The sequence below is a fragment of the Chiloscyllium punctatum genome, chromosome 21, assembly GCF_047496795.1.
Source record: "Chiloscyllium punctatum isolate Juve2018m chromosome 21, sChiPun1.3, whole genome shotgun sequence".
Lineage (NCBI taxonomy): Eukaryota > Metazoa > Chordata > Chondrichthyes > Orectolobiformes > Hemiscylliidae > Chiloscyllium > Chiloscyllium punctatum.
This window is the reverse complement of record NC_092759.1, coordinates 19,874,098-19,892,925: the sequence shown is the minus strand read 5'-3', so window position 1 is coordinate 19,892,925 and position 18,828 is coordinate 19,874,098. Positions and strand designations below refer to the sequence as shown.

The 18,828-nt window shown below is 47.5% G+C and overlaps 1 protein-coding gene across 4 annotated transcripts in view; it reads right to left on the bottom strand.

Annotated features, from left to right (window-relative positions):
• The window catches only part of atp1b2b (ATPase Na+/K+ transporting subunit beta 2b), a 123,045-nt gene that overhangs the window by 6,651 nt on the left and 97,566 nt on the right, over positions 1–18,828 (bottom strand). For all 4 annotated transcript variants that reach the window (XM_072591672.1, XM_072591673.1, XM_072591674.1 and 1 more), the window contains exons 2-3: positions 4,355–4,483; positions 2,443–2,547 (exon numbers count right to left, since the gene is read on the bottom strand). In XM_072591672.1, coding sequence (XP_072447773.1) covers positions 2,443–2,547; positions 4,355–4,483 — 234 coding nt within the window. The remainder of the gene's footprint in view (positions 1–2,442; positions 2,548–4,354; positions 4,484–18,828) is intronic.

Genomic DNA, 18,828 nt, shown 5'->3' with positions numbered 1-18,828 from the left:
ATGTAACTAGCTACTAAGCGGTATGCAATAAACATTTGCAGTTTAAATACGACAGAGCCTATTTTTAAGATGATGTGGAAATGCCGTTGTTAGCCTGAGGTGGACAAAGTCAGAAGTTACACAACGCCAAGTTGTAGTACAACAGGTTTATTTGAAATCACCTGATGAAGGAGCAGCACTCCGAAAGCTTATGATTTGAAATAAACCTGTTGGACTATAACCTGGTATCATGTGACTTCTGACTTTAAGATGGCCTAGTGGTATTATTGCTAGATTATTAATCCAGAAACTCAGCTAATGTTTTGGGGACCCCAGGTTCAAGTCTTGCCCCGGTGATGGTGGTGGGTTTTTTTTTAACTCTGGAATTAAGAATCTACAGGTGGCCATTAACAATTGTCAGGAAAAGGTCATCTGGCTGACTAATGTCCTTTAGGGAAGGAAATCTGCCAACCTTTCCTGGCCTGGCCTACATGTGACTCCAGACCCACAGCCAATGTAGTTGACGCTTAAAGGCTGTTTGAAATGTTCTAGCAAGCCACCCAGTTCAAGGGCAGCTAGGGATGGACAATAAATGCTGCCCACATGTCACGAGTGAAAAACAAAATCCTTTTGTCTACATCACCGTGTGGACCTTTCTCTCCAGTCGATGTCTCCAGAAGCTTGCCTCATACCAGAAAGAGGGATCGCTGGGGATGAATCTACTAAAGACAGCCCCAGCAGAAACTAACATTGGTTCAGAAACTGTGGGCCGAATGGCCTGTTTGTGCCATAACAGTGCAATAGGCTGGGCAATAGGACTCGTGTACTAAGGTAGTACAGGCTGAGGTTAGAAACGGGAAAGGAGAGGTCACCCTGTTGGGAGTTTTCTATAGGCCTCTGAAAAGTTCCAGAGATGTAGAGGAAAGGATAGCAAAGATAATTCTGGATAGGAGCGAGAATAACACGATAGTTGTTACGGGGAACTTTAACTTTCTAAATATTGACTGGAAATACTGTAGTTTGAGTACTTTAGATGGGTCAGTTTTTGTCCAATATGTGCAGGAGGGTTTCCTGACACAGTATGTCGACAGACCAACAAGAGGTGAGGCCACATTGGATTTGGTACTGGCTAATGAACCAGGCCAGGTGTTAGATTTGGAGGTAGGTGAGCACTTTGGTGATAGTGACCACAATTCGGTTATGTTTACTTTGGCGATGGAAAGGGATAGGTATATACCGCAGAGCAAAAGTTATAGCTGGGGGAAAGTCAGTTATGAGGCGATTAGACAAGATTTAGGATGCATAGGATGGGGAAGGAAACTGCAGGGGATGGGCAAGGTGACCGAACAGGTAGATGAGGGTAAAGTGGTTGATGTAGTGTATATGGATTTGAGTAAAGTGTTTGGTAAAGTTCCCCGCGGTATTGCACAAAATACGGAGGCATGGGATTTGAGGTTGATTTAGCAGGTTGGCTCAGAAATTGGCGAGCTGAAAGAAGGCAGAAGGTGGTGGTTCATGGGAAATGGTCATACTGGATTTGGAGACGCCGGTGTTGGACTGGGGTGTACAGAGTTAAAAATCACACAACACCAGGTTATGGTCCAAAAGGTTTATTTGGAAGCACACTAGTTTTTGGACCGCTGCTCCTTCTTCAGGTGTTGTGTAATTTTTAACTTGCTACGATTCTTGGTATTGTACATGAGCAGAGAGATCACAGTGTCCATGTGCGTAGATCCCTGAAAGTTGCCACCCAGGTTGATGGGTTGTTAAGAAGTGTGTCAGCTTTTATTGGTAGAGGGATTGATTTTGGAGCCATGAGGTCATGCTGCAACTGTACAAAACTCTGTGCGGCTGCACATGGAGTATTGCGTACAGTTCTGGTCGCCGCATTATAGGAAGGATGTGGAAGCTTTGGAAAGGGTGCAGAGGAGATTTACCGGGATGTCGCCTGGTCTGGAGGGAAGGTCTTATGAGTAAAGGCTGAGGGAACTGAGGCTGTTTTCATTAGAGAGAAGAAGGTTGAGAGGTGACTTAATAGAGACACATAAGATAATCAGAGGGTTAAATAGGGTGGACAGGGAGAGCCTTTTCCTTGGATGGTGATGGCTAGCATGAGGGGACATGGCTTTAAATTGAGGGGTGATAGATATAGGACAGAGATCAGAGGTAGTTTTTTTTACTCAGAGAGTAGTAAGGGAGTAGTAAGGGTGCCCACAACAGCAGTAGACTCGCCAACTTTAAGGGCATTTAAATGGTCATTGGAAAAAACACATGGATGATAATGGGATAGTGTAGGTTGGATGGGCTTCAGATTGGTTCCACAGGTCGGCACAACATCAAGGGCTGAAGGGTCTGTACTGTGCTGTAATGTTCTGTGTTCTATGCTTACAGAGAGAGGAGTCAGAAAGTGAAGAGGGGAGATGGGGTAAAGTCAGTGATGGTTGCTCCACGAGGTCTACTCACAGTCTAGGTACGCGTTGAGGGCTTGGACATGTGCCAGCCATGTGCTTTCATGTGATGTGTTGAACGTAACAAGTAGACTGTCTGTTCTTGGGCGGATCATCAGACCTAGGAAAGAAAACCCCATTGGTGATTCACTTGCCAGAGACTGTCAAATCCACAACTGATGCCGTCCATTATGATGAGACCATAAGAAACAGGAATAGGCCATTTGTTCCCTTGAGCCTGCTCTACCATTTAGAATCATAGTGCGGAAGCAGGCCATTCAGCCTATCAGGTCCATACTGACCATCTGAAGACCATCCCATCTAGACCCACCTCCCTATCCCTGTAACCCTGCATTGCCCATGTCTAATCCACCTAGCCTGAACATCCTGGACATGAACAGGACATTTCCCATGGCCAATTTACCCTAATCTGCGCAACTTTGGAATGTGGGAGGAAACCGGAAAACCCGGAGAAAACCCATGCAGACACAGGTTGAATGTGCAAACCCCACACAGACAGCTTCCTGAGGGTGGAATAGAACCCGGGTCCCTGGCGCTGTGAGGCAGCAGTGCTAACCACTGAATAACCGCGCCACCCCACCACCCAGTAAGATCATGACTGTCTAAGATCCCGACACTCCTCGCGTCCTCTGTCCTGCCCTTTTCCCCATTACCCTCTATTTCCTCTCCTGATCAAGAACCTCTCTCTCTCAGCCTTAGACTATCAGGCATAGATACAGGCCAGTCGGCCCCACTGCTCCATACTGGTCTCCAAACGAGCTTCCTCTCATCTCATTGACAGAACCTGTTGTTAAATATTGAAGAAGAGGCCACCGTTTGGATTATAAAAGTAATCAAGCAACATGGGAATAGCGCAGGAAATTGAGATCGAGGGAGACTAGTTAGCCATGATCTAGCTGAATGTGAGAATAGGTCTGAGGGGCTAATTGTGTCAATTTCCTGTGATCCTGATGGTCAGCAACATTATAAGGAAGTGGTCATGTCCAGTTCATTTATCACAACCTCATGGGCAGCTAGAGGCCGCGATCAAAAGGACTAATGGAATGAAAAGTCTTTCCCAGGACAGAGCTAGAATACAAAGGATTGAAGGTGATGATTGTTTGATCTCTGTTGCTGGGGTAACGGGTTCAGTTCTGAGGCCCCCGTCGCTCCCCATGAACCTCTGAGGAGGGGGTGGTGGGGAATAGCATGGATTGACCAGAGCCACACTCTCGACTCTGTAATAAATCTCTATTAAACTTCAATTGAATGTTGGGTAAGGGATAGAGTAAATGGAGTTACAGACCTCCAGAATCTAAATGGCAGAATGTGTTTGGGCCATTATTCTTTTTCTTTATTTGTTCATGGGATGTGGGTATCACTGGCTGGGCCCATCACTTATTGCCCCGTCCCTAGTTGCCCCCCTTGAGAAGGTGAGGGTGAGCTGTTTTCTTGACCTGCTGCAGTCCATGTGCTGGAGGGTAGACCCACAATGCCTCTAGGGAGGGAATTCCAGGATTCTGACCCAGCCACACTGAGGGAACGGCGATATATTTCCAAGTTAGGATGGTGAGGGGCTCAGAGGGGAATTTGCAGGGGGTGGTGTTCCCTTTTGCCTGCTGCCCTTTGTCATAGAGATGTCCAGCAGAAACAAACTCTTCAGTCCAACCTGTCCATGTGACCAGATATTCTAAATTAATCTAGTCCCATTAATCAGCATTGTCCTTCCACTTAGAAATGATTGTTGGTTTGGAACGTGCCGTCTTAGAGCCTTTGGTGAGACTATGGCATCCACACATACACACACACACACACACACACATACACACACACACACATATACACACACACACACACGCACACATACACACACACACACAGACACACACACACAGGCAGCCACAGACACCCCTTGCAAATCTCTTTACCTGGGTTCGTGATCCGATCTTGGTACTTTGGCGTGTATTCATTAACTGTCTGGAGCATCACCCACATGGTCAGGCTGAAGAGACCAGTTAGGAAGGTATAAAAGACTGCGTAGAACATCAGAATCAGTGCTGCAAGAGATCAGAATATTGCAGGGCATCAGTGCGTTAGCACAGGCGATAGTCACTGTTCATACAGTCCTTCCCCATTCAGGTTTGATGCAATCAGCCCATTCCCCACCATCCTACCCCTGACAGGGGGTTGGGAGATTAGGTTGTGCCCTAGTTGCTAGGTCTCACCAACATTGCAACCAAACCCAGCGTCACATCCTTCGATTGACCTTCCCTGCGCAATGGGCAAGTGTCCCTTTGCATTGGGCCCAAGGTGGAGTGGGGTCATGGTTGCCTCAGTTGGCTGGAAGGCTGGTTTGCCATGCAGAGTGATCCAACAGTGTGGATTCAATTGCTGCACTGGCCTAGGTTACCGTGAAGGACTCTCCTCGACCTCTCCAGGGGTGTGATGACCTTTAGGTTAAACCACCACCAGTCATGTCCCTCTAATGACAGAGTGGTCCTCTGGGACGATGGTGACTTTACTAGAGAGTGCAGCGTGTCAGGATCAGGCTCATTGGCCCAAATGCTTCATGCTCCACACACATCTCCCTGCACCTTCCTCAACCCATTGACATGATCCCTTAATAGCCTACTCCAAAGTGTGTTCCTCCAGGTTCCCCATAAATGCAGCAAATTCTTCATCACACAAAGGGGAGTGGAAAGCTGGAACTCTTGCTCCACACAACCACCCACTCCATCCCAGAAATAAAGCTGCCTAGGCTGAGGGTCCAATGGGAAATTTCAGAACTGAGCTTGAGAGATTTTTGATGGTAATTTAAAGTTAGGCGAATTAAGGTTAAACAAATGGAGTTCAGCAATAGGTTCCTGTGTAACAAACTAGAGGAGCTGAATAGCCTCCTGTTCCTGTGAAAAAACATTCCTTGCAAATGTTAAGTATAGTTTGCAAATACCATTGGTCCATTCTAACATAGGATGTTAATCAAAGCATATTTACAGTTGCTTATTTGTACTTTCATTAAAAAGACCCTCAGATCCCTTTCTGCAGTCTTTTTCCATTTAAATGTTGATCCGGCCATAACCTCACTTTTTCCCAGATTATATTTCACCTGCCAAGTTTTTTGCTCACTCACTGAACCTGTCTCTGCCCCTTTGTAGAGTCTATGTGTCATTCTCACCATTTGTTTCCTACCTATTTTTGTGACATTTGCAAAGTTGACAACACTTTGCTCATCGAAGTCATGGATATAATGTAAATAAGTGTGGTCCCCAGCATTAATCCCTAGTTATAGGTTGCTATCCTGAAAATGCCCCTTTTAGGGAAGACCGGAAGAGAGAGCTAAGAAGAACCAGGAGGGGACATGAGAAGTCGTTGGCTGATAGGATCAGGGAAAACACTAAAGCTTTCTATAGATATATCAGGAATAAAAGAATGACTAGAGTAAGATTAGGGCCAATCAAGGAGAATAGTAAGAGGTTGAGCATGAAGTTAGAGCAGATAGGGGAAGCGCTAAATGAATATTTTTCATTGGTATTCACACTGGTGAAAAATAATGTTGTTGAGGAGAGTACTGAGATACAGGCTACGAGACTAGATGGGATTGAGGTTCACAAGGAGGAGGTGTTAGCAATTCTGGAAAGTGTGAAAATAGATAAATCCCCTGGGGTGGATGGGATTTATCCTAGGATTCTCTGGGAAGCCGTGGAGGAGATTGCTGAGCCTTTGGCTTTGATCTTTATGTCGTCATTGTCTACAGGAATAGTGCCAGAAGACTGGAGGATAGCAAATGTTGTTCCCTTGTTCAAGAAGGTGTGTAGAGACAACCCTGGTAATTATAAACCAAAGAGCCTTACTTCAGTTGTGGGTAAAGTGCTGGAAAAGGTTATAAGAGATAGGATTTATAATCATCTCGAAAGGAATAAATTGATTAAGGATAGTCAACACGGTTTTGTGAGGAATAGGTTGTGCCTCACAAACCTTTATTGAGTTCTTTGAGAAGGTGACCAAACAGGTGGATGAGGGTAAAGTGGTTGATGTGGGATATATGGATTTCAGTAAGGTGTTTGATAAAATTCCCCACAGTAGGCTATTGCACAAAATACAGAGGTATGGGATTGAGGGTGACTTAGCGGGTTGGATCAGAAATTGGCTAGCTGGAAGAAGACAGAAGATAGTAGTTGACGGGAAATGTTTATCCTGGAGTTCAGTTACTAGGGTACCACAAGGATTTGTTTTGGGTCTACTGCTGTTTGTCATTTTTATAAATGACCTGAATGAGGGTGTAGAAGGATGTGCTAGTAAATTTGCAGACGACACTAAGGTCAGTACAGTTGTAAATAGTGCCGAACGATGTTGTAGAGGGACATAGATAAGCTGCAGAGCTGGGCTGAGAGGTGGCAAATGCAGTTTAATGTGGAAACGTGTGAGGTGATTCACTTTGGAAGGAGGAACAGGAATGCAGAGTACTGGGCTAATGGTAAGATTCTTGGTCGTGTTCATGAGCAGAGAGATCTCGGTGTCCACGTACATAGATCCTTGAAAGTTGCCACCCAGGTTGATAAGGTTGTTAAGAAGGCATATGGTGGGTCCGCTTTTATTGGTAGAGGGATTGAGTTTCAGAGCCACAAGATCATGCTGCAGCTGTACAAAGCTCTGGTATGGCTACATTTGGAGTATTGTGTGCAGTTCTGGTCACCACATTATAGGAAGGATGTGGAAGCTTTGGAAAGGGTTCAGAGGAGATTTACTAGGATGTTGCCTGGTATGGAGGGAAGGTCTTATGAAGATAGGCTGAGGGACTTGAGGCTGTTTTCATTAGAGAGAAGGTTGAGAGGTGACTTAATTGAGACATATAAGATAATCAGAGGGTTAAATAGGGTGGACAGTGGAGCCTTTTTCCTCAGATGGTGATGGCTAGCACGAGGGGACATAGCTTTAAATTGAGGGGTGATAGATATAGGACAGATGTCAGAGGTAGTTTCTTTATTCAGAGAGTAGTAGGGGCATGCAACGCCCTGCCTCACCAATTTTGAGGGCATTTACATGATCATTGGATAGGCATATGGACAAGAATGGAATAGTGTAGGTTAGATGGGCTTCAGATTGGTTCCACAGGTCGGCGCAACATCGAGGGCCGAAGGGCCTGTACTGCAGTATAATGTTCTATGTTAATTCCAACTCCATGTTTATGAGTTAGCCAATCCTCTAACTGTGCGAATATGTAACCTCCCATAACATGGGCTGTTACCTTATCAGGTAGCCTTATGTGTGGAACCTTACTGAACACCTTTTGGGAATCCAACGATGAGACACATACCTATCTATTGCGAGCATAAGAGGTACAGTTAGTAAGTTTGCAGATGACACCAAATTTGGAGGTGTAGTGGACAGCGAAGAGGATTACCTCAGATTACAACAGGATCTTGACCAGATGGGCCAATGGGCTGAGAAGTGGCAGATGGAGTTTAATTCAGATAAATGCGAGGTGCTGCATTTTGGGAAAGCAAATCTTAGCAGGACGTACACGCTTAATGGTAAGGTTGTAGGGAGTGTTGCTGAATAAAGAGACCTTGGAGTCGCAGGTAGATAGGATAGTGAAGAAGGCGTTTGGTATGCTTTCCTTTATTGGTCGGAGTATTGATATTGAATACAGGAGTTGGGAGGTCATGTTGCGGCTGTACAGGACATTGGTTCGACCACTGTTGGAATATTGCGTGCAATTCTAGTCTCCTTCCTATCGGAAAGATGTTGTGAAACTTGAAAAGGTTCAAAAAAGATTTACAAGGATGTTGCCAGGGTTGGAAGACCTGAGCTGCAAGGAGAGGCTGAACAGGCTGGGGCTGTTTTCCCTGGAGCGTCAGAGGCTGAGGGGTGACCTTATAGAGGTTTACAAAATTATGAGGGGTATGGATAGGGTAAATAGGCAAAGTCTTTTCCCTGAGGGTGGGGGAGTCCAGAACTAGAGGGCATAGGTTTAGGGTGAGAGGGGAAAGATATAAAAGAGACCTAAGGGCAACTTTTTCACACAGAGGGTGGTACGTGTATGGAATGAGCTGCCAGAGGATGTGGTGGAGGCTGGTACAATTGCAGCATTTAAGAGGCATTTGGATGGGTATATGAATAGGAAGGGTTTGGGGGGATATGGGCCGGGTGCTGGCAGGTGGGACTAGATTGGGTTGGGATATCTGGTTGGCATGGACGGGTTGGACCGAAGGGTCTGTTTCCGTGCTGTACATCTTTATGACTCTATGACTCTATTCCTGTTCCCTTTTATCTATCCTGCTTGTCATTTCCTCAAAGAATTCCAATAAATTTGTCAAACATGACTTTCATGAGCCCTTTATGAAGCCATGCTCACTCTGCTTATTGATATTATGTATTTCTGAATCTCTGCCATCACTTCCTTTATAATGGCCTCGAACATTATCCCAGTGATGTGTTAAGCTAATTAGTTACTCGGCCTATAGTTACCTGATATCTCTCTCCCACCCCTTTTGAATAAGCATGTTATATTGGCAAATTTCCAATTCTCTGGAATCTAAGGATTATTGAAAGACTTCTACCAGTTCGTTCAGTACCTCATCTACTGTAGGATGGGGAGGGAATGGCCTACTGGTATTACTGCTAGATTATTAATCTGGAGACCCAAATATTGCTCTGGGGACCCGAGTTTGAATCGCACCATAGCAGATGATGGAATCTGAATTCAATAATAATAAGTCTTGTCAACTGTTGGAAAAACCCATCTGGTTCACTGATGTCCTTCAGAGAAAGAAACTGCCATCCTCACCTGGTCTGGGCTACATGTGACTCCAGACCCGCAGCAGTTGACTCTCAACTGCCCTCTGAAGTGGCCTAGCAAGGCAGTCATTTCAAAGGTAGCTAGGGATAGACAGTAATGTTGGCCAATCAGTGAAGCCCATGTCTCACAGGTGAATAAATAAAAAGGATGCATGCAACCCATCTGGTCCAGGGGACATATTGGCTTGTGATTCCGTAGCACTTTTGTCTTAAGTGATAATTTTTGCGTTTATTTCCTCTCCATGCCCACCCCCTCTCATCCTTAGTTTCCTTGATTATTTTTGTATTTTTAAAATGTGTTAGTGTCCTGTGCAGTAAAGAGGGTTACTCTTCGGAGGATTGGTGTGGACGGGTTGGGCCGAAGGGCCTGTTTCCACACTGTAGGGAATCTAATCTAATCTAATCAATTCTCTGCCATTTCCTGGCTCCCCATTATTATGTCCCCAGCCTCATTCTCTAAGGGACCTGTTTTCTTTAGGCCTTTCTCTTCTTAGTTATATATTTAAAGAAGCTCTTACTGTCTGATATTATAATACTTGCTAGTTTGACTTCAAAGTTTATTTTCTCCCTCTTTTTTGTCCTTCATCACCTTTTAAAATTTTACCCATTGTCTGGTTACCATTAACATTTGCCACATTGTTTGGCACATTTTTCTTTCAATGTAGTACGTTCTTTATTCCCCTGGTTGGTTTATCCCTTTCCTAAAGGCCTCCTTCCTCACTAGGATGTATCTTTGCTGTGAATCATAAAGTTGTGAGCTTTGTTTTCTAGGCATTGCTGAAGCTGCCTAATTACAAATGGCTGAAACTGGAGCCTCATTAACTTTTAAATGAAAACTAATTCCATTTTAGGGATTGAAGATGAGTGAGTCAGAGGTTTTGAGAAGGCAGCGAGCTATGAGGACATTGATTCACAGAGGGTGGGGGTATACGGACTAGTTGAAGACAGGAGACTCGATGATGTAACATATTACCATTCCAAGTTTGAACTTGGTGGTGAGGAGAGCAGGGTTCTCCTGGGGCTGAATGGCCACCATAAGTGGCTCCCTGTTTTTCGATAGTCCATGCAAAGGAGCCCAGTATTTCAGCACAGTTTGTGGAACCACACAAGGCAAGAGTTTAAGATAGTTCATTATTAGAACTAAATTGTAATTTTGGTCATCTTCTGCACACTACCAGTAGCACTGTGGGAGGTTGCTGTGTGTGTCAACATAACAGGCCCCAGCCACACATTACACTCAAGAGTTAGTGGGCAGCAGTAGGTGCTGACATTCCCACTAATTACCTCATTAGCTCAGTTGTCTGGATGCCTTGAATGTGCTGTTCCAACGCTGGTTCAATGCCCGTGCCACTGAGAGAACTGTTATCATCCAAACTTTCATTGTTCCCAACAGAAATAGCATTGACACAGCCGTGGCTAGCAGCTTTCAGAGGAGACATAGACATTCCCAATGGGGGAGCAGACCCGCCGGGCCGACAGAGGGTCAGTGCTGAGGGAGTGCCGCACTGTCAGAGGGTCAGTGCTGAGGGAGTGCCGCACTGTCAGAGGGTCAGTGCTGAGGGAGTGCCGCACTGTCAAAGGGTCAGTGCTGAGGGAGTGCCGCACTGTCAGAGGGTCAGTGCTGAGGGAGTGGGCACTGTCAGAGGGTCAGTGCTGAGGGAGTGCCGCACTGTCAGAGGGTCAGTGCTGAGGGAGTGGCCACTGTTGGAGGGTCAGTGCTGAAGGAGTGGGCACTGTCAGAGGGTCAGTGCTGAGGGAGCGCCGCACTGTCAGAGGGTCAGTGCTGAGGGAGTGCCGCACTGTCAGAGGGTCAGTGCTGAGGGAGTGGGCACTGTCAGAGGGTCAGTGCTGAGGGAGTGCCGCACTGTCAGAGGGTCAGTGCTGAGGGAGTGCCGCACTGTCAAAGGGTCAGTGCTGAGGGAGTGCCGCACTGTCAGAGGGTCAATGCTGAGGGAGTGGCCACTGTTGGAGGGTCAGTGCTGAAGGAGTGGGCACTGTCAGAGGGTCAGTGCTGAGGGAGCGCCGCACTGTCAGAGGGTCAGTGCTGAGGGAGTGCCGCACTGTCGGAGGGTCAGTGCTCAGGGAGTGGACACTGTCGGAGGGTCAGTGCTGAGGAAGTGGGCACTGTTGGAGGGTCAGTGCTGAGGGAGTGGGCACTGTTGGAGGGTCAGTGCTGAGGGAGTGGGCACTGTTGGAGGGTCAGTGCTGAGGGAGTGGGCACTGTTGGAGGGTCAGTGCTCAGGGAGTGGACACTGTTGGAGGGTCAGTGCTGAGGGAGTGGGCACTGTTGGAGGGTCAGTGCTGAGGGAGTGCTGCACTGTCGGAGGGTCAGTGCTGAGGGAGTGGGCACTGTCGGAGGGTCAGTGCTGAGGGAGTGGGCACTGTCGGAGGGTCAGTGCTGAGGGAGCGCCGCAATGTCGGAGGATTAGTGCTGAGGGAGTGCTGCGCTGTCAGAGGGTCAGTGCTGAGGGAGTGTCGCACTGTCGGAGGGTCAGTGCTGAGGGAGTGCCGCACTGTCGGAGGGTCAGTGCTGAGGGAGCGCCGCAATGTCGGAGGGTCAGTGCTGAGGGAGTGCCGCACTGTCGGAGGGTCAGCAATGAGGGAACACTGCACTGTCAGAGGGTCAGAGGGAGCGCCACACTGGCGGAGGGTCAGTGCTGAGGGAGTGGCCACTGTCGGAGGGTCAGTGCTGAGGGAGTGCCACACTGTCGGAGGGTCAGTGTTGAAGGAGTGGGCACTGTCGGATGGTCAGTGCTGAGGGAGTGCCGCACTGTCGGAGGATCAGTGTTGAGGGAGTGCCGCACTGTCGGAGGGTCGTGCTGAGGGAGTGGGTACTATCGGAGACAGTGCTGAAAGAATGCCGCACCTTCGGAGGGTCAGTGCTGAGGGAGTGTCGCACTGTCAGAGGGTCAGTGCTGAGGGAGTGCCGCACTGTCGGAGGGTCGTGCTGAGGGAGTGGGCACTGTTGGAGGGTCAGTGTTTTGGAGGGTCAGTGCTGAAGGAGTGCCACACTGTCGGAGGGTCAGTGCTGAGGCAGTGGGCCCTGTCGGAGGGTCAGTGCTGAGGGAGCGCCGCACTGTTGTAGGTTCAGTGCTGAGGGAGTGGGCCCTGTCGGAGGGTCAGTGCTGAGGGAGCGCCGCATTGTTGTAGGTTCAGTGCTGAGGGCGTGGGCCCTGTCGGAGGGTCAGTGCTGAGGGCGTGGGCCCTGTCGGAGGGTCAGTGCTGAGGGAGTGCATTTTTGCAGATTGTGATCAAGTCCTGATTTTGAATGAAGCATGAGTTTTGACCAGAGTTGGGGTGATTCTGCTTCTCTTCACTGAGGGAGTTTAAACACTGGTTAGGCTTCAATGCTAACCTCGCTCCTGTGATTGCAGGAATCCTCTGCTTTGAACAAGTGTCTATTTCAAGCGATTGCCTGCTTTACAATTCCCCCTCACACCTGGCTCTGTTAACCGCCCTCTCTTCATGACTGACTCGATGGAGTTTGCGCCTGGTATTTAGGTGCAAGTTCCAATCTCACAAGCACCTATAGAAAGCAGAGACCTTTCTACCCCTCTGGCCTGCTGCACAATTCAATACGGTCAGGACTGATTGTGTACCTCAACTCCACCTTTTCACAACCCTCTCAGTTCCTGCTGAGTTAAAAATCTATTGACCTCAGGCTTAAACACGCTCAATGATGAGATAGACTCAGCCCTCTTGAGTAGAGAATTCCCAAGAACACAACTCCATCACTTAATGGATATGATGCTACATTAATGCAGAATAGGAGGCAACAGTCTACTGATATTATCACTGGACTATTAATCCAGCAACTGCTGAAAATGTGTTGCTGGAAAAGCGCAGCAGGTCAGGCAGCATCCAAGGAGCAGGAGAATCGACGTTTCGGGGATGAGCCCTTCCTGAAGAAACGTCGATTCTCCTGCTCCTTGGATGCTGCCTGACCTGCTGCGCTTTTCCAGCAACACATTTTCAGCTCTGATCTCCAGCATCTGCAGTCCTCACTTTCTCCTATTAATCCAGCAACCCAGGTAATGTTCCAGGAGCCCAAGTTCGAACCCCACCACGGCAAAATTTAAAAGTGTAATGAAGGCCATGTCCGCTGTTGGAAGACCCCATCTGGTTCACTCATGTCTTTCAGGGAAGGAAACTGCTGTCCTTTCCTGGTGTGGCCTACATGTGACTCCAGATCCACAGAAGTGTGGTTGACTCTTAACTGTGTTGGCCGAGCCAGTGTCACCCTCATCCTGTCAATGAATAAAAAAAAGAGGACATTCAACCCAGTCTTTGAAAGATCTGTCCAATTTGTCTCCCTCTCCATTGTCCAGCAAATGGTGTTCTCTTCAAGAATGAAATTTAATCCTGAAATAAGTGTGGGGCGGTGTATTTTGGGAGAATGAACAAGATAAGGGATGTACAGAGGATCAGCGGGATCTTGCTGTGCACATCCAAAGATCCTCGTAGGCAGCAGCACAGGGGGCTAAGGTGGTTCAGGAAGGCACAATGGACACTTGTCTTTATTAATCAAGACAGGGGGGGTTATGATGGAGCTGTATATAACGTTAGTTAGGCCCCAGCTGGAGTACAGTGTGCAGTTCTGGTCCCCACACTGGAGGAAGGGTGGGATTGCACTGGAGAGGGTGCAGAGGAGATTCACCTGGATGTTCCCAGGGCTGGAGCCAATAGGCCGGAGCCAATCAGGGATGAAGGGAGGGCGGGGCCAATCAGGGATGAAGGGAGGGCAGAGCCAATCAGGGATGAAGGGAGGGCGGAGCCAATCAGGGATGAAGGGAGGATGGAGCCACTCAGGGATGAAGGGAGGCTGGAGCCAATCAGGGATGAAGGGAGGCCAGAGCCAATCAGGGATGAAGGGAGGGAGGAGCCAATCAGGGATGAAGGGAGGGCGGAGCCAATCAGGGATGAAGGGAGGCTGGAGCCAATCAGGGATGAAGGGAGGCTGGGGAAGCTGAGGAGGCATTGGTGGGGGGTCGTGGTGGTTGGGGGTGTGCTGACTAAGGGGTATAAAGATCGAAGGTGTACAAAGCAGGATGGATAGGGAGAAACATTTCCCCTTTGTAGAGGAGTCTGTAACCAGGTGATGGTACAGTTTGAAGGTAAGGAGCAGGAGGTTTAGGGGGCTTCTAAGGAATTTGTTTTTCACTCAGACAGTGGTAGGGATCTGGAACTCACTGCCTGAAAGAGCGAGAGAGGCAGGAACCCTCACGGCGTTTGAGAAGTATTTAGATGAGCACTCGAAATGCCAAAGAGTATAAAATCAGAGGCCAAATGCTGGAAAAAGGAATTTGCATCAAGACACTTGGTGACCAGTACAGACACAATGGGTTGGAGGGTTCTTTCCTGTGCTGTTAGAAATTCTTGAAGATGCCACTAGGGCCAGCCACAATAGTTCCACCTGTCAAGAAAATTCTCTTCATCTCTCTCTTCAATCCTTTTGCCAATCTGTGTCTCCCTGGTTACTGACCCTCCTGTCACTGGGAGGTTTCTCCTCATTTACCCTATCAACCCCCATCATCATCTTAAATGCCTCGATTAAATTTCCATTTTAACTTTCTCCGCTTTGAGGACCACAATCCCAGACATTCCAGTTTCTCCACATTAATTGAAGTCTTTCAGATATTATTAAATTGGAGAGGGTGCAGAGAAGATTTACAAGGACGTTACTGGGACTGGAGGGTTGATTTATAAAGAGAGTCTAAATCGACTAGGGCTCTCTACCCTGGGGCGTAGGAGGTTGAAGGTGACCTTATAGAGATTTATAAAATCATGAAGGGCATGGATAAGCTCAATAGCCAAGGTCTGTTCCCAGGGTAAGGGAGTCCAAAACTAAAGGACATAAGTCTAAGATAAGAGGAGAAAGATTTAAAAGGGACCTAAGGGACAACATTTTCACTCAGAGGGTGGTACGTGTATGGACTGAGCTGCCAGAGGAAGTGGTGGAGGCTGGTACAATTACAACATTTAAAAGGCATCTGGATGGGTATATGAATAGGAAGGGTTTGGAGGGATATGGGCCAGGTGCTGGCAAATGGGACTAGATTGGGTTGGGATATCTGGTCAGCATGGACAGGTTGGACCGAAGGGTCTGTTTCCGTGCTGTATATCTCTATGACTGGCTCGAAAGAGCAGGGGTTTAAGATGAAAGAGGAAAGATTTAAAAGGGAACTGAGGGGCACCTTTTTCACACACAGGGGATTATGTATATGGAAATGATAGACGCAGATACAATCACACCGTTTAAAAGACATTTGGACAGGTACGTGAATAGGGAAGTTTTAGAGGGATATGGGCCAAATGCAGGCAAATATGATTAATTGAGTTTGGGAAACTTGGTTGGCATGGGGTGTAGGGTCTGTTTCTTGCTGTGTAACAAGTGAATCTCCTGTCAAAGCTCTTTAAGGATGTCAAATTCCTTCCTAAAGGCTTTCACCCACTGTTGAAGACAATATTCCCGCTGGGAGGTCATTAGTGATTTATAAAAGGATTAGCATCACTGTGTTTGCTTTTGCATATTTGTAAAGTCAAGGATCACTGTACAGACTCCACAACTAATTCAAAGCCTGGCAGACAAGTATCTCCATTCCTGAAGGGCAGAAACCAATCCCATTTTGTAGAATAATGATTAGATAAATATTTGGAAGATAAAATATTTCAATGTTTTAAAACAGGGGAGGCAGTGACCTAATGGTAATATCTCTGGAACAGTAGTCCAGAATCCCAGGCTGATGTTCTAGACTCAACATTAACCTGTCCTCTCTCCATGGAAGCTGCCTGACCTACTGTGATCTCCAGCATGTTTAGTTCTCAGTTCAGATTCCAGCATCTGCAGTCATTTGCTCCTATAGTGTACCGGGGAGGATTTCATATTCACCACAGCAGAAGTTTGAAGTCAATTAAACTTGACAGGGGCTGCAGGGAGTTCCGGTGGGGGTTCGAGGGTGGTCTTGGGGGTTGGGGAATTGGGGTGGGGGTGGTGAATGTGCGGCAGCAAGTTAGCAGTGACTTTGAGATAGACATAAGACTTTAACATACAGATGTCTCCCTTTCCTCTTGGCTCTGTTCCTTGTATTTCAGCTTCTGCTTTTTCCAATTCTGTTGTTTGTATCTAAAATGGTTGTCTCTGTGAATTCTGTTTCTCCATAGCAATGGTGTACACTTTTCACTGTACTCCTGTGTCCCTGTACTTGAGTACACATGACAATAAAACCAACTTTCAAACTCATGGCAACCATGTGTCTGCTGTCAATTGTCATTAAAACCGCTCAGGTTCACTAATCTTCCTTCGGGAAGGAAATCTGCTGTTCTGACCAAGCCTGGCCTAAGTGTGACTCCAGACTCACAGCAACACGGTTGACTCTTCACTGACATCTGGGCAATAAAGGATGGTAATAAATATTGGACCACCCAGAGACACCTACAACTGGCTGGCTATTGGAAGGCCTCCCCCCCCCCAGTGTGGTATCTAGCAAAGTTAGAATCATACAGCACAGAATCAGACCCTTCAAATCTCCCTCATCCCATTCCCCTGAATTTATGCAGCTGGTGTCAGCTCAACTTGGGGCAGAGTAACAGCAGTGTGTACCATATACTCTCCCTCTTTATGGTCATTTAAGCGGGCATTGGACAAGCATATGGAGGTTATTGGGCTAGTGTAGGTAAGGTAGGCTTCGGTCGGCGCAACATCAAGGGCCGAAGGGCCTGTACTGTGCTGTATTTTTCTATGTTCTATGTTCTATGTTCTATACAAGATGCACTGCAGAAATTCACCAAGGGCTCCTTAAGGTGGCACCTTCCAAACCCACAGCCACTTCCATCTAGAAGGACAAGGGACAGCAGATACATGGGAACAGTAATCCCTGCAAATTCCCCTCCAAGCCCCTCAGTGTCCTGACTTGGAAATATTCCTTCAGTGTCCCTGGGTCAACATCCTGGAATTCCCTCCCTCAGGGACATTGTGGGTCAACCCGACAGCAAATGGTCTGTAGTGGGTCAAGAAGGCAGCTCACCCCCACCTTCTCAAGAGGCAACTAGGGACGGGGCAATAAATGCTGGCCCATCCAGCGACGCCACAGTGAATTTTAAACAACTCCCTCCCTAAGGGCATTTTGGGTGTACCTACAGTACAGCAGTTCAACACGTCATCTCACCGGGAGCAACTGGAGACAGGCAATTAATACTGGGCCAGCCAACGATGCCCATGTTCCATGAAATGGAATGAGAAAGATTAGCAATCAAACCCAGTACTGTCATTTCCATTTACACACTGGTCTGAACAGAATAGAACCAACTGCAGTTGGGAGGTCATGTTGTGGTTGCACAGGAGACATTGGTTAGGCCATTTTTGGAATGCTGCATTCAGTTCTGGTCTCCCTGCTACAGGAAGGATGTTGTTAAACTTGAAAAGGGTTCAGAAAAGATTTATAAGGATGTTGGAGGGTTTGAGCTATAGGGAGAGGCTGACTAGGTTGGGGCTGTTTTCCCGCGTTGGAGGCTGAGGGGTGACCTTATAGAGGTTTATAACATCATGAGGGGCTTAGGCAGATTGAATAGCCGAGGTCTTTTCCATGGGATGGGGTGGGGTGGGGGTCCAGAACTAGAGGGCATAGGTTTAGGGTGAGTGTGGAAAGATTTAAAAGGGACCTAAAGGACAACTTTTTCATGCAGAGGGTGGTACGTGTATGGAATGAGCAGCTAGAGGAAGGGGTGGAGGCTGGGACAGCATTTAAAAGGCATCCCAATGGGTATTTGAATAGGAAGGGTTTAGAGGGATAGGAGCCAAATGTTGGCACGTGGGACGAGATTAATTTAGGATATCTGGTCAGCATGGACGAGTTGGGCCGAAGGGTCTGTTTCAGCTCTATCTGCTGCGATTTCTTTCCCCCTACCAACCCCCAAGAGAGGATTGAGAAGCAGCAGAGGAAAGGATGACGAAGGAGGGGTGTGCAGAATGGAGTGAATTTATCTGGATTGGTTGAGGCTGGAATAATGTGCATTAGAGCCCAGGTAATGATTCAACCCAGACCAGGTGACATCTAATAGTGTGAATTCGATCAGTTTCAACTCCCTCCTTTCCAGAAGGGAGGAAAGTCACAAAGTTGTACAGTATGGAAACAGACCCTTCAGTCCAGGTGTACAGTATGGAAACAGACCCTTCACAATCCAAGTGTACAGTATGGGACAGACCCTTCACAGTCCAGGTGTACAGTATGGAAACAGACCCTTCACAGTCCAGGTGTACAGTATGGGACAGACCCTTCACAGTCCAGGTGTACAGTATGGAAACAGACCCTTCACAGTCCAGGTGTACAGTATGGAAACACAGCCTTCACAGTCCAGGTGTACAGTATGGGACAGACCCTTCACAGTCCAGGTGTACAGTATGGAAACAGACCCTTCACAGTCCAGGTGTACAGTATGGAAACAGACCCTTCAGTCCAGTTGTACAGCATGGAAACAGACACTTCACAGTCCAGGTGTACAGCATGGGAACAGACCCTTCACAGCCCAGGTGTACAGCATGGGAACAGACCCTTCACAGTCCAGGTGTACAGTATGGAAACAGACCCTTAACACTCCAGGTGTACAG